The sequence below is a fragment of the Microcaecilia unicolor genome, chromosome 1, assembly GCF_901765095.1.
Source record: "Microcaecilia unicolor chromosome 1, aMicUni1.1, whole genome shotgun sequence".
In the NCBI taxonomy this organism is placed as follows: domain Eukaryota; kingdom Metazoa; phylum Chordata; class Amphibia; order Gymnophiona; family Siphonopidae; genus Microcaecilia; species Microcaecilia unicolor.
This window is the reverse complement of record NC_044031.1, coordinates 120720465-120742624: the sequence shown is the minus strand read 5'-3', so window position 1 is coordinate 120742624 and position 22160 is coordinate 120720465. Positions and strand designations below refer to the sequence as shown.

At 43.0% G+C, this 22160-nt stretch overlaps 1 protein-coding gene across 1 annotated transcript in view; it reads right to left on the bottom strand.

Annotated features, from left to right (window-relative positions):
* Positions 1-22160, bottom strand: part of LOC115468148 (cilia- and flagella-associated protein 69-like) — a 640933-nt gene that overhangs the window by 593804 nt on the left and 24969 nt on the right. The window contains 1 exon segment of the mRNA XM_030199696.1: positions 3425-3952. Coding sequence (XP_030055556.1) covers positions 3425-3952 — 528 coding nt within the window.

Below are 22160 nucleotides of genomic sequence, written 5' to 3'. Positions count from 1 at the left end.
GCGGGCTTGCCATGTGCCAATTCAGCACTAGCGCAAGAGACCAGCAGTAGTGCATGCCTCCACCGCATGCCATTTCCAGCACATCAAGAGTATTTTTTTTTGTAGAGCCGGAAGCTTACCCAGTGGCAATCGGGCAGTGTCACACACTGTCTGGTTACTGCCGGGTTAGAGCGGGAGCTATTACAGCCTCCTAAATAGGAGGCCGTAAGGGCTCCCCCAGGAAATGTCCACACAGCAAATGCTTCACTTACCTCACAGCCATTTCTGTTCCCGGTCCAGAAATTCCCTTTTACCAGATAACGGTAAGAGGGGGCATCAGCACCACTGGACCCCTTTTATCGCCGCTTGGTAAAATTGCCTAAATTTAGATAGGCAAGTTGAAGGGAAGAAGGAAGGGAAGGAGGCTTCACAATTCAGGTAAATGGAGCAGAACATCCCTCATCTAATGGCAGTGTTTTTTTTTTTAAGTATTTAATTTATTTTTATTTTAATAAATGTATATTCCAGATAATACAATGTTCTAAGCAAATAACAAGATGAACATACATAAAACATAAAAAAAATCAAACATAAAATTACACAATACAATGTAAGTATGAAACAAAATAGCCTTCATTTGAACTGAACCTTCAAACCAGTCTGTACACTCTGGCACCAACTATTAGATATATCAGTAAATGCCTTTTAGAACAAATATGCTTTTCAGTTGTTTCCTGAAACTCAGAAGTGAGTGTCTTCTGTAATTTTAAAGGTAAAACAAAGTTACTTACCTATAGCAGGTGTTCTCCAAGGATAGCAGGACAATTATTCTCATATGTGGGTGACGTCATCCACGGAGTCCAGTGCAGAAACGCTGCCCAGCACACATTTTCTTTAAGAGTTTCAAACAGTGTTCCCAACATGCATGGGCAGGTGACATCTTGCTTGAGTCACAAGCATAGGACCAACAGTACTATAACATAACTAATAATAAATCCAATTCCTAGGGAAGGTGGGAGGGTATGTGAGAATAATTGGCCTGCTGTCCTTGGAGATCACCCACTACAGGTAAGTAACTTTGCTTTCTCCGAGGACAAGCAGGCCATATTAGTCTCATGTGGGAATCCTAGGCTAACCGAAAACAGCAACATGAGGACAATAGGGGCTCACAATGGTGAGGCCAATAAAGTCAATTAACCTAAAACTATATACACCCTGGTTGTGAGGATGCAGCCTGGAACAGAATAAAAAGGGCCTAGGAGGGTGGCGCTGGATTCTAGACCCCAAATAAATTATGCAGGAAGGTCTGACCAAACCAGCTGTCAGCTCGGGTATCCTGCTTAAGGCAGGAGTGAGATGTGAATGTGTGGGCTGAAGACCACATTGCAGCCTTACAAACCTTTTCTATATCAATTACTGGTAATGAAAAAACACTGAGTAAGGTCCTGATTCCTTTTTCTCATTTTTTTAAAATCTCTTCTACTTACTTTTCCTCCCCACCATCATCTGTTCTCTTTCCCCTTTCGTAACCTCTTATTTCTCTCACGTATACTTTTGCCCCTCTTCCTCTCACCTCTTTATGCCATATCCCAACCACTCTTCCCTCTTTGTCTCTCTCTCCATTCCTTTCAATTTTGCTGTCTCCCTTTCCCTTTCCCCTTCACTTTACTTGCATGCATTCTCTCTTTCTTCCCTCTGTACAATCGCTGTTTGTCACTTTAGCTTGGTCTTTCTCCTTTCATGTCATAATATTTTGCACCAGTGGTACCATGTTGACACTCCAGTAAGAGCAAAGTGTAGTGCTGAGAAAGACACAGCACAGGAAACAATTCTCACACATGCTGCTGCTGCTACTTTCCAAGCCCTATCAATGACAACAAATACTAGAGATGGGCACCCAAAAATGTTCATGTTTGTGCTTCCTATTGTAGTTACATTTCGGCATTTCCACTTCCTTTTGTCTACTCTCTCACTATCTTTCAGACTGTGTACAATGCTCAGATGATCCTCGATGGATGGTATATCAAGTACCTAATAAACTTGAAACTTTCGTGCCGTTATGAGTGTGCACTATGGGCATCATTCTATAAAGGTTATGCCCCTAAAATGTGTGCTCCTAATTTATCAACATTATTTATGCTCCTAAATTACAAGCTGAATCTATTTTGGAGCATAGAGTATGCTTGTAATTTAGAAGCATTTATGCTCCTAAATTTAGGAGCATAATCTTTATAGAATAAAGCCCTATATGCCCATACCCCCAGATTCTATAAATGGTGCTTTAACTTGCGTACTCAAATTTGGGCACATGCCCAATTTGCGTGAGTAATTTAATTGAACAAACCAATTAGCACCAATAATTGGATGCTAATCATCAACACTAATTGGCAACAATTACAATTTACACACGCATCTTGTTAGGTGTATTCTATAAAGATGTGTGTGTAAATTCTAGTGGGTGGATCTGAAAAGGGGAGGTGGCCATGGAAGGGGCACAGGTGAATCATGGGCATTCCTAGAATTTGCGCGCACTGTTACCGAATATGCCTAATCCGCTCCTTAGGTGCGGGGATTTATATCCGTTTTCAGTTGGTGTAAATCCTTGCACCTAAAAGTTAGGTGTGGCTCTCGGCACTGTTCTATAAACGGCAGTCAACTCGGAGCACTGTTTATAGAATAGCGCTTAGCACTTATTTTTTTTGTGTGCATTTTTTTTGTACATTCTTTCCAGAGACAGTGTGCATGCATGATCGGTCACGCATGTGTACTAGTTCGTGCATGTGAACCTCTTGGGAGAGAGAACACACTATGCACAAAATACTACACCCTCTTTAAGTGCACACTCTTAACCGCGGACAATATTATTATTATTAGCATTTGTATAGAGCTACCAGACGCACGCAGCGCTGAACACCTGATACAAAGAGACAGTCCCTGCTCAAAAGAGCTTACAATCTAAATAATACAGACAGACAAGACAGTTACGGGTGAGGGAAGTAATGGGTGAGAAGGAAGGAAGGGACAAGGGGAGGGCAATTAGGTAGTGGCTAGGAGCTAAAAGCAGCAGTGAAAAGGTGGGTTTTTAGCACAGATTTGAAAACAGGTAGAGATGGAGCTAGACCTATAGGTCCAGGAAGTCTATTCCAGGCATAAGGTGCCGCAAGGGAAAAGGAGCAAAGCCTGGAGTTAGCAGTGGAGGAGAAGGGGGACGACAAGAGAGATTTAATTTTAATATTAATTTTAAACGACTGCTCATCCCTAATAAATGCACCAAGAGCTCAAGAGAGAAGCACTTTCTGCCTATGCTGACGGTCAGACAACATTTTAAAATTTTGGATTTCCAGACACCAGTAGCAAGCTGGTAACCTGAAATTTTCATACCCGATAACTGTCTCTTATTACATTGCCTAATCTGCACAGAAAAATGTTCTGCTGTATTTCTTACCTGCTGATAAGCCATATTAAGTAACAAATATCGCTCCGACCTCCTCATGGGCAAACAGAGACTATAAACCACATGGACAGTAGCAAAGAAGAAACTAAGCAGTCCAAGCTGTTTCCGGCACTGTAGCCAGCTTTCCAACCAAGGGGGAAATCGCCTGTATTTTGTGCCGTAGTAAAGCTGATGTGCAGCTGCCAAGAGTCCTGCTACATACACTAGGGACAGGAGAGTGATGGCTACAATTGGTAAAGTTTTGTTCACAATCTCAATGGGAATCTTGTAGAAGTCACTCTGTTGGTTTCTTAAATACGGATGTATAATATCTCTGATGAAGGAATAAATGAAGAAAAATGTGGCCAGGCTAATTGCCACCACTACTGGACCTTTCCACAGGGTGAACAACCGCAGAGGTATATTCTCTATGTCTCTGGCTGAAGACAGTGCTCCGAGATCAACAGGAATGAAGTTCAGCTGACGGGAAAGTTCAATGACTTGATGGCGGGCCTGAACATGATTGCTGCAAATATAGACCTATTAGACAAAAGAAAAGAAATCTTATTACCCAATTTCATAGAGATCAAACAGAAATGTCAGGTACACTAAGTTCAGTGCATTGTGCTACAAAGTCATGTGAAGCCACTGAAAAACAGATAGCCATGATAAGGAAGCATTATCACAAAACACAACTAAACAATGAAATGTTCAAGGGCCTATACAATAAGCTTGCTATGCACGGTAAAGACCTGTGCAAGACACTAAGGCCTTAATGCCCCACAAGGTGGGATAAGCATAAAGGAATCCTGTGCCGAAGGAATGGATCCTCAGGAGCTTAGTCAAGATCGGGAGGCGGGGCTGGTGGTAGGGAGACGGGGATAGTGCTGGGAAGACTTATACGGTCTGTGCCAGAGCCGGTGGTGGGAAGCGGGACTGGTGGTTGGGAGGCGAGGATAGAGCTGGGCAGACTTATACGGTCTGTGCCAGAGCCGGTGGTTGGGAGGCGGGGCAGGTGGTTGGGAGGCGGGGATAGTGCTGGGCAGACTTATACGGTCTGTGCCCTGAAGAGCACAGGTACAAATCAAAGTAGGGTATACACAAAAAGTAGCACATGAGTTATCTTGTTGGGCAGACTGGATGGATCGTGCAGGTCTTTTTCTGCCGTCATCTACTATGTTACTATGTAATAGCAAGGTCAAGCTAAAATTAGTGCATATAAATGAAGCTTTCCAGGCTCATAGCAAACAGAAGTTAGGCTTGCCATACTCATTTTTGTTTTTAATGGGCTCAGTAAAACCCCCAAATTTAACACATTTTCACTGAGCCTGAGAAGAGGGGAGGAAATCACCTTTGCTAACCAGCCTCTTCACTTTGGGCTGGATATGACAAATTTCCTAAGGCAGAATAGAACATGTGTAATATGCTTTTGTGGGACAACACACAAGTTCCTATTTTGAACACACTCTGCAATTTGTTTTGCATATAGGGATTTGCCAAAATGTATTGTATAGTACGTTAACTCCCGGATTCTATATATGGTGCCCATATTTGAGCATGGATCCAAGATGCACGCGCAAATTGGTTAATGAGCCGTTAACTATTAACTGACACTAATTATTGAAGTTAATTGGAAATAATTTAGATTTGCAAGCATATCTGCCTGTGCGCTATTTTATAATGCTACTTTTTGAGCACCATTTATAGAATCTGGATCCAACTGCTGTTTTACAGTGCATGTTACATTTTCAGTAAGATGTATGCTAAAAATCTTTAGCTTAAGGTCTTTTGTTTATATAAGCCCCTTATTGTGAGAACAGAATATTCCAATTTGTTTTGAAATATCTTACACTGATTAAGAAGTCTGGTGCTTATAGATTTAGCGGCTGTAAATAAACCCAAGTGTTTTTGAATATTGGGCTACAGATATCTTTTTCCCTATACAAAACTAGCTCTACTTAAAGAATTTCCTTGATCTCTGAAGTATAGAGCAATTATTACCTAACTTTTTTTGAAAAAAATATATCACCCAAGACAGTGCATAACATATGAAATAATAAGCAAACACGGACAGAGCGATATGATGACTCACAGGCCATACAGACAGTAGTATGCATAACTCTATGGGCCCTGTTTACTAAACCATGCTATAGGCACACTAGCATTTTTAGTGCACGCTAAAAATTAGCGCACACTATCGCTAGCACCACCCTTCTTTGAAGGAGTGAACAAACATGTGGACAAAGGGGAGCCGGTTGATATTGTGTATCTGGATTTTCAAAAGGCGTTTGACAAGGTACCTCATGAAAGGCTACAGAGGAAATTGGAGGTCATGGGATAGGAGGAAATGTCCTATTGTGGATTAAAAACTGGTTGAAGGATAGGAAACAGAGAGTGGGGTTAAATGGGCAGTATTCACAATGGAGAAGGATAGTTAGTGGGGTTCCTCAGGGGTCTGTGCTAGGACTGCTGCTTTTTTAATATATTTATAAATGATTTAGAGATGGGAGTAACTAGCGAGTAATTAAATTTGCTGATGACACAAAGTTATTCAAAGTCATTAAATCGCGACAGGATTGTGAAAAATTACAAGAGGACCTTACGAGACTGGGAGACTGGGCGGCTAAATGGCAGATGATGTTTAATGTGAGCAAGTGCAAGGTGATGCATGTGGGAAAAAAGAACCCGAATTATAGCTACGTCATGCAAGGTTCCACGTTAGGAGTTACGGACCAAGAAAGGGATCTGGGTGTCGTCGTCGATAACACACTGAAACCTTCTGCTCAGTGTGCTGCTGCGGCTAAGAAAGCGAATAGAATATTGGGTATTATCAGGAAAGGTATGGAAAACAGGTGTGAGGATGTTATAATGCCGTTGTATCGCTCCATGGTGCGACCCCACCTTGAGTATTGTGTTCAATTCTGGTCGCCGCATCTCAAGAAAGATATAGTAGAATTGGAAAAGGTGCAGCGAAGGGCGACTAAAATGATAGCGGGGATGGGACGACTTCCCTATGAAGAAAGACTAAGGAGGCTAGGGCTATACAGCTTGGAGAAGAGACGGCTAAGGGGAGACATGACAGAGGTATATAAAATAATGAGTGGAGTGGAACAGGTGGATGTGAAGCGTCTGTTCACGCTTTCCAAAAATACTAGGACTAGGGGGCATGCGATGAAACTACAGTGTAGTAAATTTAAAACAAATCGGAGAAAATTTTTCTTCACCCAACGTGTAATTAAACTCTGGAATTCGTTGCCGGAGAAAGTGGTGAAGGCGGTTAGCTTAGCAGAGTTTAAAAAGGGGTTGGACGGTTTCCTAAAGGACAAGTCCATAAACCGCTACTAAATGGACTTGGAAAACTCCAAAATTCCAGGAATAACATGTATAGAATGTTTGTACGTTTGGGAAGCTTGCCAGGTGCCCTTTGCTTGGATTGGCCGCTGTCGTGGACAGGATGCTGGGCTCGATGGACCCTTGGTCTTTTCCCAGTATGGCATTACTTATGTATTTATCTAGTGTTTAGCGTGCGCTAATTTTAGCATATGCTAAAAACGCTATCACACCTTAGTAAACAGGGCTCTATGTTTTTAATCCATTATGTAACACATTGCAGTGGTCTAGCAATGAAGTATAGACGACTGTGACCAAACACATCTTTTCAATTTTTATGTTATTGACGTAGATAATAAAAAAACTTTTTATCATGCTACCCCTTTGTTGAAGGAACATTGGATACCAGTGGAATTCTGAATCTAATTAAAGTTTATTTATTTGGTTTTCTCTGTTTTCTGGTTGGATGGCCCAATTTATCTGAAGAAATTCTGTTGAAGTTTTATAGACCGAAAAGAGAGCCTCACTCCAAAAGGTTTTTCTGTGTATTCCTAATAGCATCAAATTGTAATCAATTACTATGAGTGCCTTTGGTGCGATGGGGCCAAAACTGTGGAAGTCTATACCACTAATTTTGTGGCATCTCGGTAGCCAATCTTCATAAGGCTTTAATGCAAATTATTCCTAATAAAGGCTTTACAATGTTGGCACATTAAGTGGTATTTAGATTCTAAATGTTCCATCCCTGGGGGGGGGGGGGGGGGGGGGGGGGGGAATTTCAACACCTCATTCAACAGATCCCGAAGTATGTACATAGTACTAATTATAGGAAATGCCAATTTAGGATAATTATGAGAGCCTATATATCTCCCAGACAGGCACACTATGCGGGGTGCAGAAATGCTAAGGAGTGTACTAACTACTACTACTACTTATCATTTCTAAAGCGCTACCGGACGTACGCAGCGCTTCACACTTGATGTGGGGATCCCGATGCTACGCTAGCTCATGCCCTTTGGTTTTGTCCTCATGCCCTCTGCCTGTCGGCGTACCTCAGGGTTCTGTTCTTGGTCCCCTCCTCTTTTCTATCTACACTTCTTCCCTTGGTTCATTAATCTCATCCCATGGCTTTTCCTACCATCTCTATGCTGATGACTCCCAAATCTACCTTTCTACCCCTGATATCTCACCTTGCATCCAAACCAAAGTTTCAGCGTGCTTGTCTGACATTGCTGTCTGGATGTCTCAACGCCACCTGAAATTAAATATGACCAAAACCGAGCTTCTCATTTTCCCCCCCAAACCCACCTCCCTGCTCCCCCCGTTTTCTATTTCTGTTGATGGCTCTCTCATTCTCCCTGTCTCCTCAGCTCGAAACCTTGGGGTCATCTTTGACTCTTCTCTCTCCTTCTCTGCTCATATCCAGCAGATTGCCAAGACCTGTCGTTTCTTTCTTTACAACATCCGTAAAATCCGCCCCTTTCTTTCCGAGCACTCTACCAAAGCCCTCATCCACACCCTTGTCACCTCTCGTTTAGACTACTGCAATCTGCTTCTTGCTGGCCTCCCACTTAGTCACCTCTCCCCTCTCCAGTTGGTTCAAAACTCTGCTGCCCGTCTCGTCTTCCGCCAGGGTCGCTTTACTCATACTACCCCTCTCCTCAAGACCCTTCACTGGCTCCCTATCCGTTTTCACATCCTGTTCAAACTTCTTCTACTAACCTATAAATGTACTCACTCTGCTGCTCCCCACCAGTATCTCTCCACACTCGTCCTTCCCTACACCCCTTCCCGTGCACTCCGCTCCATGGATAAATCCTTCTTATCTGTTCCCTTCTCCACTACTGCCAACTCCAGACTTCGCGCCTTCTGTCTTGCTGCACCCTACACCTGGAATAAACTTCCTGAGCCCCTACATCTTGCCCCATCCTTGGCCACCTTTAAATCTAGACTGAAAGCCCACCTCTTTAACATTGCTTTTGACTCGTAACCACTTATAACCACTCGCCTCCACCTACCCTCCTCTCTTCCTTCCCGTTCACATTAATTGATTTGATTTGCTTACTTTATTTACTTTTTGTCTATTAGATTGTAAGCTCTTTGAGCAGGGACTGTCTTTCTTCTATGTTTGTGCAGCGCTGCGTACGCCTTGTAGCGCTATAGAAATGCTAAATAGTAGTAGTAGTAGTTGTCCAGCTATTCAGATTTTGGTCGCAGTTAATTAAATATTGGGAGCGTTTATTGCACAAACCAATTGTAGCCACGCCAAAGACAATTATATTAGGTTGGGTGGGACAAGATGCTACACTCGTACAGAAAGAGCGTCTATTTCTTTATAAAGCAGCTGTAGTAGGGAAGAAATGCATCTTGTAGTGTTGGACTCAAGATGCAGCTCCCAGCTTTTGGGCTTGGAAGAATGCATTTCATAATCTATTACTTATGGAAGCAAGAGATGCAGGGCAGACCCCGAAATGAAAGAAAAAATTTTGGTCCATTTGGAAGCCATATATTATGGCACTGTCTCTGAGGATAGTCGTCTCCTGAATCAAGTTTCACTGTAATGCATTAGGAAGATGATAATTATTCTCCTGTGTCAGATTGGAAGGCAATCTGTAGTTGCCACATTGTATGGTTATATCCTGTTGTTGTTATGGGGTGCACTAATGTTGGAAGCTCTTAGAGAATACGTGGGACTTCCTACCTATGAGATGGGCTGTTGTTTTTTGTGTAGTATGGTTGGGTAACGGAGGAGGGGAGGGAAGGGGGTGGGGGTGGATGAGGATTTTGGAGGGGTTGAGAGGGGGAGGAAGATATCAATTGCACTGGTTATATTCTTTTGAATGGAACTGTGGACCTGGAGTAGCCAGACTTATTCTTGTTAAAAAGTATGCCGATATCTTGTCTACATAAATGTGTTAACAACGTTATGGGATATTCTATGTTCTTGTATTGTAACATTTTCTTCTTGTCATCAATAAAAACATTTACCATAAATTCTTTCGGGGATGGGTGGGGATGGGTAAGATTCCGGCAGGGACAGGTATGATTTCTGTCCCCGTGCAACTCTCTACTCCTGAGGTGTAGTTTTAAAGGAAGCTCACTGCTCTTGAAAGGCATTTTGAAGTAAGTGATGTGAACTTCGATTTTGAACCCAGAGAATCTCTACTTTACTTGGGCCCAGCAACAGTTTGTTACATTTTAAACACTCTTGAATGACAGAAAGACAAGCAATATAGCCTTCACAGTGCTGCTCGCAGGTCAGTTTCCAAAAGCAGAAGCAGCAGAATATCATCACTGTAAATAAAGCCTTTGGAATTAGCAATGAACAGTATCTTTAGGCCATCACAGCTGATGAAAAGCCATTCAGAGGTACATCTTCCTGATACTAGATGTTCACAGCTAATTGTATGGAAACAATTGACATGAATGGCTTGCCAGACAACTTTTCAAATTAATCCCACTTCTTGCTGTACATTATAGTTCTGTCAAGGCTACAGGACAAAGTGGGTTTAGTTCACTCTCCAACGGAAGCAAGATTTCTCCACTGTTGTTTTTCTTCAATTAGATTTTGGCATGCACATATATAAATCCCATAATTAGGCAGTAAGATGTAACAGGATATACTAGAGCTGGATTTACATTTTAAGCTGCCTCTCCTTCCCTTCCCTTACTCCTCCTCTCAAAAAAGCTGGAAAGTCAGTTTGCTTGCAAAATATAGAGATGGGAGCTTTGGACAAAATATGTCCTGTTTCTCATTATCATTATTAGGTTTGATATACAGTTTCTCACTGAGTCAAATCAAAGTGGTTTACAAATAAGAACCTAAAATGATTAGAAAAGAGAACATATTGGGAGTGTTAACTAAACCACAATAAGTAGTTAGCGCAGACCTGTGTTAACAGCTACTGAACATTAAAATCAGCCAGCACGGTAAAAATCCCACGCTAGCTGCTTAGCAAGGTTGAGGTGGGCTCTCAGCAGGTTATGGGCTGAGATAGGGTGTGGTCAGCACAGATCCAGATGGGGTGGGACAGAACCTTTTGTCCCATAGCACCAGGGGGAGGAGGTCTGTAAGAATTTTCAGTGGCACTATCTGTAAAGTGCAGATGAAATTTGGGTAATAAGGTTTTTTTTCTGGTCTAGTAGGTCTATATTTACAGCTTAAAATTCAGATAATGTACTTAAATGTTTAGCAGTTGCCACTAAAGTGTAAGTGTGCTTGAATTTTGGACCACAGATATGTTTTTCCCTCTAAGAAACTAAGGAAAGTAATAGAGCCAGCCTTTAACCACAAAGACTAATCAATGACAAAGCAACTTTAGAAATGCTCAATGTCAAACCATGGGTAAGGAGCCTTAAAATAGTCCAATATCATCACAATTTTCGCTGACCTCTCTGAAATTTCAAGCGGAAAAATATTTTCCCTATAAGAAATAAAGGCCCCTATTTACAAAGGCATGCTAGTATTTTTAGCGTAAACTAAAATTTAGCACGCACTGCTAGTGACACCCATATATTCCTATGGGTGTCTCTAGCATTAGTAGACACTAATTTTTAGCGTGCACTAAAAATGATAGGGTGGCTACAGTGCAGCTTAGTAAAAAAAAAAAAAAAAAAAGGGCCCAAAAAGAATTCTACATGTAGCGGGATATCAAGGGCACAAATAAAATCATGACCTTGTGATATCTGAAACAAAAATCTGAATTAAATATTAGCGAATGCAAAGAGGGGCATAATCGAACGCGAACACCCATCTCCATGAGCGTCTATGTCCGAGAATGGGTACGTGAAGAGGCGAGACCAAATTTTCGAAAAAAATGGCCACCCATCTTTTTTTTTCGATAATACGGTTTGTGCCCTGCAAATGCATTGGAGTTGGGTGGTTTCGTTTTTCAGCGATAATGGAAACCGAAGGCACCCAGCTCAAAAACGAACAACTCCAAGGCATTTGGTCATGGGAGGGGCCAAGATTCGTAGTGCACTGGTCCCCCTCACATGCCAGGACACCAACCGGGCACCCTAGGGGGCACTTGTAACAATTAAAAAAAATGTAAAATACCTCCCAAGTCCATAGCTCCCTTCCTTTGGGTGCTGAGCCCCTCAAATCCCCCCCAAAACCCACTGCCCACAACTCTACACCATTACCATAGCCCTTATGGCTGAAGGGGGGCACCTACATGTGGGTACAGTGGGTTTTGGGGGCGGTTGGGAGGGCTCCCATTTACTACCACAAGTGTAATAGGTAGGGGAGGGTGGGCCTGGGTCCACCTGCCTGAAGTCAACTGTACCCACTAACAACTGCTCCAGGGACCTGCATACTGCTGTGATGGAGCTGGGTATGGCATTTGAGGCTGGCATACAGGCTGGAAAACAAAGTTGTTAAAGTTATTTTTTTTTTTTTGGTGGGAGGAGGTTAGTGACCACTGGGGGAGTCAGGGGTGGTCATCTGGTCATTTAGGGCACTTTTTTGGGACTTGTTCGTGAAAAAAAAGGGTTCAAAAAAAGTGGCCTAAATTCACGCTAAAAATGCCTCTCTTTTTTCGATTATCAGCTGAAGGCGCCCATCTCTCCTCGGCCGATAAACACGTCCCAGTCCCGCCTTCACCATGCCTCCGACACGCTCCCATCAACTTTGTTCGTTCCCGTGACGGAGTGCAGTTGAAGACGCCCAAAATCGGCTTTCGATTATACCGATTTGGGTGCCTATCTCCCGATCTGGGTCAAAATTTGGGCGCCCATCACTTTCAAAAATAAGGCTGATAGGCAGCTTAAAAGGGCTTCCTGCAGGAACTTTTTATATTTTTTGCACGTCTGCACTAATCAATTAGCACATCTACAAATGATTAGGAGACAGAACTCCTGTAATATGAGGAAAGGCTAAAGAGGTTATGGCTCTTCAATTTGGAAAATAGACAGCTGAGGGGGAATATGATAGAGGTTTACAAAATCCTGAGTGGTATAGAATGGGTAAAAGTGAATCATTTTTTTACCCTTTCAAAAAATACAAAGACTAGGAGACATTAAATTGAAGTTACATAGTAATACTTTTTAAAATGAATAGGAGGAAATATTTTTCACTCAATGAATAGTTAAGGTCTGGAACTCGTTGCCGGAGGATGTTATAACAGCACTTAGTGTATATGGGTTTAAAAAAAGGTTTGAACATGGGGCATGTCAAGATGGCGACCGTGCATGTTTACTAATGGTTGGAGTCTGTTTCTGGCGTTTCCTTAACAATTTTTCCTCAACAATGCCACACACCAAAAGAAAAGGGATGGTGAAAGTCCGACTGCCATCGGACAGGACTTCATCTCCAGTCCAGCAGATGCTCGACCGCTATTAAACAGCATGCTCTCTCGTTGGAGCAGAGACCCCCGCTGAAGGATTCAAAAAAGGAGAATCGGTCCTTCCGGGGAATGAAATATCACTGTCTCCCCCCGATCCAAACCCTCCACCACGACCCGCATTTCCTGGAGGTGAGGCAGGAAGCACAACAGCTTCAGAAGTCAGTGCTGATCTAGATGCGGAGGAAAAGAAAATGGAAGCAATCAATGCTCCCGTGGTGATAACTCTGGAATCCATTTGGGGAGCTCTACAATGCTTAACTACACTGGTCACCACTTCAATTCAAGAAATGACTCATTTAGTAGCTAAAGTCGATACTGTAACCTCATCGATTGATGAAATTAAAAGAAACAGCACATCAAATTACCCAACTACAAACAGAGGTTAAAAACTTTAAACTCTTCTACAAATTGTCTTATAACTGATGTAACAGTGATGTGTCACAAGTTGGAACAGCTAGAAAACTATAATCGACGCTTGAACTTAAGGATATTAAATTTTCCAATGGCCATGGGCATAAACTGAACGGACCTCTTTAAAAAATATTTGCTAGAAATTTTGCATTTTCCCCAAGAAGCTATTCCCCCTTTAAATAAAACCTATTATTTACCTTTACCAAATTGAAGTCGAGAGGAGAAAGGGGTCGTCGAGAATGAGACACCGGTTCAATCAACTGAACAAGATTTAACTGATATTTCTGCCTTGTTAGAAGACTCACTAAGGGGCTCATTTTCAAAGCACTTAGACTTACAAAGTTCCATAGGTTACTATGGAACTTTGTAAGTCTAAGCGCTTTGAAAATACACCTCCATGTGAAGTAACCTTAAGATGTACACTAATGGTTTCTTTCATATTTGAACAGGACTTAAATTCTGTTTTAAGGTTATACTTTAAAAACTCTCAGACTTTCTGCGGATATAGAATATGGATTTATCCGGACGTTACAAAATCTACTCAGGACAGACGCCGGAAGTTCTTAGTATTTAGAAAAGATACAAAATCGATTGGAGCAAAATTTCAATTATTATATCCTTGTAAATGCATAATAACACATATGGATAAAAAATATGTTTTTTGGGACCCAGAACAACTAAAATTATTTCTAGAGCAAAAGAGAATACCCAGTGGATCCAAGGTTTGAGAAGATTTGGACTGAATAAAAAGAAAGAGCATGATCAGGCCAGTTACTTGATATATTTAATTTTGCTTTTTGGTTCTCCTTACCTTTTGCAACCCCCCCCCCTCCCCATATTCTTTCCTAATATTTTTGTTCTAAATAAGAGATAATTTAATTCTTTTTTGAATATTTAATTTAACTATGTAAATTGCTCTGTATTACAACTAGCAAGTGAATCTTGTATAACTTGTTAAGTATAAATAAAATTGAATATAAAAATAAAATAAAATAGGTTTGAACAAGTTCTTGGAGGAAAGGTCCACAGTCTGCTATTGAGACAGACATGGGGAAGCCACTGTTTGCTCTGGATTAGTAGTATGGAATGTTGCTACTATTTAGGTTTCTACCAGGTACTTCTAGATTGGCCACCTCTGGAAGCAGGAAACTGGGCTAGATGGACAATCGGTCTGACCCAGTATGGCTATTCTAATGTTATTACTTCTTGCTAATTGATTAGCACAAAATAAGCATGTGAGCCTTTATCGCCTACAAAATGGGTGGCGTTAAGTGCTCACACACTAATTTTTGTTAATGGCCTTAGCATGTGGGAAACCCCATGTAAGGGTGCACTAACGCTGAATTTTACCACAGCTTGGTAAGAGGACCTCATATGGATAGATATGATAACCTTACAAGGCCAGTTTTTCCATAGCAAATGACTCAACTATGGTTTAGTTTATCAAAATATGAAATATATGGGCTTTCATGCAGTCACAGTAAAACTATTTACAAATGCCCGTATTTTGGGTTGTACCAGGTTGAAACCTGAATTATTTTCTTCTTTTTGCTACTGTTTAACATAGTACCATAGTAAATGACAGCAGATAAAGATCTGTATGGTCCTTCCAGTCTACTCAACAAGGCGGTCAGAGTTGTACAGGTTACACTACCCTGTTTAAAGTGTGAGTCATTTAATTTTGCTTTGATTCCATGCTCTTTCTATACAGGGATCCTGTGTTTATTCCATGCATTTATGGATTCTGTCAGTGTTGCCCTCCTGATGGAGGTGGTGGAAACATTCCAGGCATCCACCACTCTCTCCATAAAAAAAGTATTTACTGATGTTACTCCTAAGTACCACCTTGCAATCTCAAATCATATCCTTTACAGTAGTTCTACCATTTCCCATTTCTGAAAAAGATCTGTTTGTATATGAATACCTTTCAAATAATTAAATGTCTGTGATTCATAATCACAAATTCAACAGTTAAAAAAAATATCAACTTTCTTTTTGAACACCAAACTGGTGTGTTTGAATTTTATTAGAATTTTGCTGGTCAGGATGTCACTGGTTTGGATTCCACAAAGCTAGGGCCCTGGAAGACTGCTTCTCCTCCCCTCCCACACCCGTCCAGCAGTTGCCCTGGTGAGTATGGGGAGTATGATGGCCTTAGATTCCCTCCCAGAAGCCATATGAACAAGAAGAGCAATACCAGGGTAACATTAAAATTTATTAAGACAAAACTATATAATTTTGTTAACCTCATAAAAATGTAACCAGGTTTCATGTCAAACATGCCTCTCCGCAGGTTTAAGATTTACAATATACTGTTATAGCCTAGGATCCAAGTTACATTGATGTGTAGCCAGACTCCAAAATCAGTGACAGCACAACCCATTAAGCATGGTAAACACAGCAGGGAGAACTGACCTTTAGAGGATGCAACAGCTGCCACAAGCCAAGCACTGCATTCCCTGTTGTGCCAGCCCTGCCACATTAGGGCCCAGGCCTAGGGTTACCATTTTTTGTCCTCAAAAAAAGAGGACACTTACCTTGCCCCTTTCACGTCCCCTGCCCCGCCCCTGATGCATATTCCCCTCCCCCAGTCACCCCCTCCTTCCCCCATCATCTCCACTCCCCCCGTCACCTCCCCTCCCCTTACTCCACTATCCCTGGTGGTCTAGAGGTACCTCTTCGGGGCAGGAAAGAGCCCCCTCTTTCCTGCCTGGAGCGCTGCTGCCAGCTGCCCTGCATCCTGTGAATCCGTCTCTCGGCGTTTCAAAATGGCCGCCGAGAGTTGAAGTCTCGCGAGGCTGCTTCAACTCTCGGCGGCCATTTTGAAACGCCGATAGCCGGGCTCACAGGATGCAGGGCAGCTAGCAGCAGCACTCCGGGCAGGAAAGAGGGGGCTCTTTCCTGCCCTGAAGACGAAGAGGTACCTCTAGACCACCAGGGATAGTGGAGTAGAGTAGGGGAGAGGAGTCCCGCGCCCGCCAGCCAGCCCGTTTGTCCAGAAATCCGGACAAACGGGCAGGCTGGCCAAATCCGTCCGGACATGTCCTCAAAAAGAGGACATGTCCGGGTAAATCCGGACGTATGGTAACCCTACCCAGGCCAATCTCCCTTCCTGCTGCTGCTGCCTTTCTGGTTGCCACTGCCGCTATCATACCTCTGCTCAGTCTCTGGGCCTGCCAGCTGCAGCAGCAAAACACCAAACTGAGCAGATGAACCTGTACACCCATGTGCTCTCAGCTCCCAAAGGTCTCGCTGGTCCTGCTCCCTGACAACTGGAAGTATGCATCAGATGAGGCAGGATCAGCGGGACCTTTGAGAGCTGAGAGAACATGGGCATGAAGTTTCACATACTCAGTCTAGAGTTTTCATTGCTGCTGCAGCTGGAAGGCCCGGAGTCTGAGCAGCAGTAACTGCAAGGGCAGCAGCAAGAGGGGAAATTGCCCTGGGCCCTGGCTGGAACAGAGGTAGGGTTGTGGCAGAAACTGTGCTCGCAGCAGCAGAACCCAGAAAGGAGGAAAATAAAGAGGTTTGAGGAGACATAGAAGGAGAGATGTTAGATCCATGGAGGGGAGGGAGAAATGGAGAGAGGGGTGGAAGGGAAGAGAGGGAAGAAGTAGGATACGGGGAGGGACAAAAGATACAGCAAAGAGATGCTGGGCATGGAGGGAGCATAGGGACAGGGACACAGAAAGGCAATGCTGCACATGGATGGCGGGGAGGGGAAAACATGGAAAGCTTTGAAAAGGAAGCAGAAACATGGAAGACAGCTGAATGTGAAATATCAGTGCCAAAGATATAGGGCAAGAAGTGAAGAAAGGAGGTGAAAAAAAGAAATAGCAAATGGTCCAGAAAAGAGTTAAGAGAAAAGAGAGAAGCATAACCAGAGACTGAGAACAAAATGATTAGAAAAATAAAACCACCAGAAAACAAAGGTAGGAAAAATGATTTTATTTTTCAGTTTAGCAACTGAAATATGTCAGTTTTGAGAATTTACATCTGCTGCCTTCATATTTTGCCCTGTACAGGTAGAAAAGAGTGTATTGTCGTGTGGGTGTAGAAAGCATATAGATGGAGATGTTTCTGTGCAAGATGCATGATGTAATGAGCATTCGATTCAATTAGATTTATTGTTCTAAGAATATTGCTGAGAATGACATACGTGCCCAGTTACACATCTACAGTGGTGGAAATAAGTATTTGATCCCTTGCTGATTTTGTAAGTTTGCCCACTGACAAAGACATGAGCAGCCCATAATTGAAGGGTAGGTTATTGGTAACAGTGAGAGATAGCACATCACAAATTAAATCCGGAAAATCACATTGTGGAAAGTATATGAATTTATTTGCATTCTGCAGAGGGAAATAAGTATTTGATCCCCCACCAACCAGTAAGAGATCTGGCCCCTACAGACCAGGTAGATGCTCCAAATCAACTCGTTACCTGCATGACAGACAGCTGTCGGCAATGGTCACCTGTATGAAAGACACCTGTCCACAGACTCAGTGAATCAGTCAGACTCTAACCTCTACAAAATGACCAAGAGCAAGGAGCTGTCTAAGGATGTCAGGGACAAGATCATACACCTGCACAAGGCTGGAATGGGCTACAAAACCATCAGTAAGACGCTGGGCGAGAAGGAGACAACTGTTGGTGCCATAGTAAGAAAATGGAAGAAGTACAAAATGACTGTCAATCGACAAAGATCTGGGGCTCCACGCAAAATCTCACCTCGTGGGGTATCCTTGATCATGAGGAAGGTTAGAAATCAGCCTACAACTACAAGGGGGGAACTTGTCAATGATCTCAAGGCAGCTGGGACCACTGTCACCACGAAAACCATTGGTAACACATTACGACATAACGGATTGCAATCCTGCAGTGCCCGCAAGGTCCCCCTGCTCCGGAAGGCACATGTGACGGCCCGTCTGAAGTTTGCCAGTGAACACCTGGATGATGCCGAGAGTGATTGGGAGAAGGTGCTGTGGTCAGATGAGACAAAAATTGAGCTCTTTGGCATGAACTCAACTCGCCGTGTTTGGAGGAAGAGAAATGCTGCCTATGACCCAAAGAACACCGTCCCCACTGTCAAGCATGGAGGTGGAAATGTTATGTTTTGGGGGTGTTTCTCTGCTAAGGGCACAGGACTACTTCACCGCATCAATGGGAGAATGGATGGGGCCATGTACCGTACAATTCTGAGTGACAACCTCCTTCCCTCCGCCAGGGCCTTAAAAATGGGTCGTGGCTGGGTCTTCCAGCACGACAATGACCCAAAACATACAGCCAAGGCAACAAAGGAGTGGCTCAGGAAGAAGCACATTAGGGTCATGGAGTGGCCTAGCCAGTCACCAGACCTTAATCCCATTGAAAACTTATGGAGGGAGCTGAAGCTGCGAGTTGCCAAGCGACAGCCCAGAACTCTTAATGATTTAGAGATGATCTGCAAAGAGGAGTGGACCAAAATTCCTCCTGACATGTGTGCAAACCTCATCATCAACTACAGAAGACGTCTGACCGCTGTGCTTGCCAACAAGGGTTTTGCCACCAAGTATTAGGTCTTGTTTGCCAGAGGGATTAAATACTTATTTCCCTCTGCAGAATGCAAATAAATTCATATACTTTCCACAATGTGATTTTCCGGATTTAATTTGTGATGTGCTATCTCTCACTGTTACCAATAACCTACCCTTCAATTATGGGCTGCTCATGTCTTTGTCAGTGGGCAAACTTACAAAATCAGCAAGGGATCAAATACTTATTTCCACCACTGTATGTATTGCTAATTTCGTAAACATGTAAGCACAAAAAGCCAAGTGGTTGTAACCTTTTGTAAAATCTCATTTTTTTATTAAAAATAGTAACATAATGGAGTTTTTGGGAAAAGGGGCGGGTGTGACCCACCTTTTAAATTAATGTGGGAAGAGAGCACTGATTTATAGGTTGCAGGGGCTGCCAGAAACTCCTGTACGAGCCCTATCTGAAATAATCTTCCTTTTAATTAATAGAGAGAACTTTCTGAGTCCCTGGTTCCAGAAGGTTTCTCGAACACATGCTGGGTTTGTTTGTCAATCCTATAGCAATAGGAATTTCTATTTAGTTTAGAAGGGACGTGTGAAGACCCCTGTAAGGAGAAGGGCAGGACAGAACACTAAGAGAATGTGGCGATAGAGACACTGAAAGAAGAAGATGAGCCCCCTCTCTAGTACAGGAGCACAGTGGCAGCGACTGATGATCTTCCACAAGAGGAACCAAAGAGTAGAAGGGGTGTCTATTACTGGAACCCACAGAGGAGAGGTGAAGGTATTTTGAACTGGCTTATATGCTTTTGATCAACTTTTATTCAGTGCCTAGATATTGCAATGTACTGGAGAAGCATCGAGGAAGATATTTTTGAAGTACCAAAGTGAGGACTATTTTTGGAAGTAAGGTTGTTACAGATATCTTGCAGTGAATTGAGAGGAAAGGAACCTCTATATGGTAGAAGAGAAAGAAGCAAAAATCTGCAATGTTCCGTAGGACGGCAGAAGGAGCAGATCAAAAAAACACCAGCATGCAAATTATTTAAAAATAATAGGAGGGTCACGTGATGCTAGCGGGCTGAGAGGACGCTCGAAGCCTAGCTCCGCTCCCAGCTCAATTTCATCGGCGAAATTCTCAGCTCCCTCCCACCCATAACAGGACAAAACCTACCTAATTACGAGCCGCAAGCACTGGGGGCCTAGGCGGTGGTGATTGTAAGGCTGCCTGGCGAGAATTTACAGGGCATGACAGTGAAAACTCCACGGCCGCTTTGAGATCGTATACAGGCCGGGAGCCCCAAGATGGCGGCACCACCCACCGCTAACGCAGTAGTAACCCTGCAAGAGGTGCGGTCCGGGAACTGACTGAACAGCTTACGGCAGTATTAGATGATCGTATGGCGAAGGTGCAGTCTTTAGTGGATTCCATAAACGAGAAATTAGAAAGGCAGGCAGCACGTATTCAAAGCACCGAGGAGCGCATTGGTCGGCAGGAGGATAGGTCAGAGTCTCTGGAAGGCCGTGTAAGCACGGTGGAAGCATTAACGAAACAACTTACTCAGCTCACCGATGACTTGGAAAACTGGAGCCGGCGAAACAATATTAGAATCATCGGGCTGCCAGAGTCTGTACAAGAGAAGGAGCTGCAAGACATTGTTACAAAATGGCTTCATACACAGCTGAGGATAGAACAGATACAGGGCCAGCTGCGAGTACAGCGTATTCACAGAGTGGGAGCGCATCGAGACACAGCCCAGCGCCCAAGGCCTGTACTGGCTAAAAGTTTGGATCACGTACACAAAGAACAGATAATGCAGGCATACAGAATAAGCAGGTCCCTGGATTATCATGGATGTCAGGTGCTTTTATTTCAAGATTACTCGGCCAGAGTATCAGAGCAGAGGCGCCGCATGGGCCAATTTTGCAAAACCCCGCATGACAAAGGAATTTGGTTTGCGATGCTATACCCGGCAAAGGTTCGGGTGGTACATGAGAACAAGACTATGTTTTTCACTGACCCTATGGATCTTAAGGCTTTCGTGACCAAAATATAGCAAAGCTCTGGTCATGAGAAGGAGAGCAGGACATGGCGTAGCACTTGGACGTTTTCAACTGAACTTGTGCTTTTTTAAGGTTGTAGGCAGCTATTATACACGCATGTGGAAGACTCCTAAAAAAATCCACACTGGACCATCAATACTCACCAGAAACTATTACAAAATTAATCAAATTCATTTTAACTCACAACTACTTCCGCTTTAACAATGATATCTAGCTACAAATAATGGGCACTGCGATGGGCACCAGGACAGCACCCCAATATGCCAACCTTTTTATGGCTGAGCTGGAAGAGACATTTCTGAATACACACCAGACCAAACCTCTAAAATACTACCGGTACATCGGTGACATTTTTATGATTTGGACGGAGGGTGAAGAAACTCTGAAACAATTTTATTCTTCCTTCAATACATACCATCCTACAATCAGATTCAAAATTGACTACTCCCCAGAAAAAGTCAATTTTTTGGACACCACGGTCTCAATCAGTGATGGCTGTATACAAACATCTATATACAAGAAACCCACAGACAGATGCAGCTACCTCCACAACTCCAGCTTCTATCCTTCACATACAAAAAGATCCATCATTTACAGCCAAGCCACAAGATACCACCGTATCTGCTCTGACCCAGGGGACAGAGACAGACACCTTAAAAGCCTGACTGCATCCTTCAAACAGAAAGGCTACAACCCCAAAATAATCTCCAAGAATATTGCCTCCTCCCTCAAAACACCCAGGGAGAATCTGCTACAGTACAAGGAGAAAAAAAATCCACAGACAGAATCCCCCTTGTAGTGACATACAATCCAGAGCTGGAAAAACTGAGGAAAATCATAAGAGATCTACAACCTATACTCCAGGAGGATGAATTACTGAAAGAGATATTCCCATCCCCACCAGTACTGGCCTTCCGACAGCCACCCAACTTAAAACACAAGCTAATCAGAAGTAAACGTCCATCACAGACTGAAAAGGAACAGAAGGGCACACTTCCCTGTAATTTATCCAGTTGCAAACTATGCCAAAACATTTCACAGGACCCCACAGTCATCCACAAAGAAAAGATATTCAACAT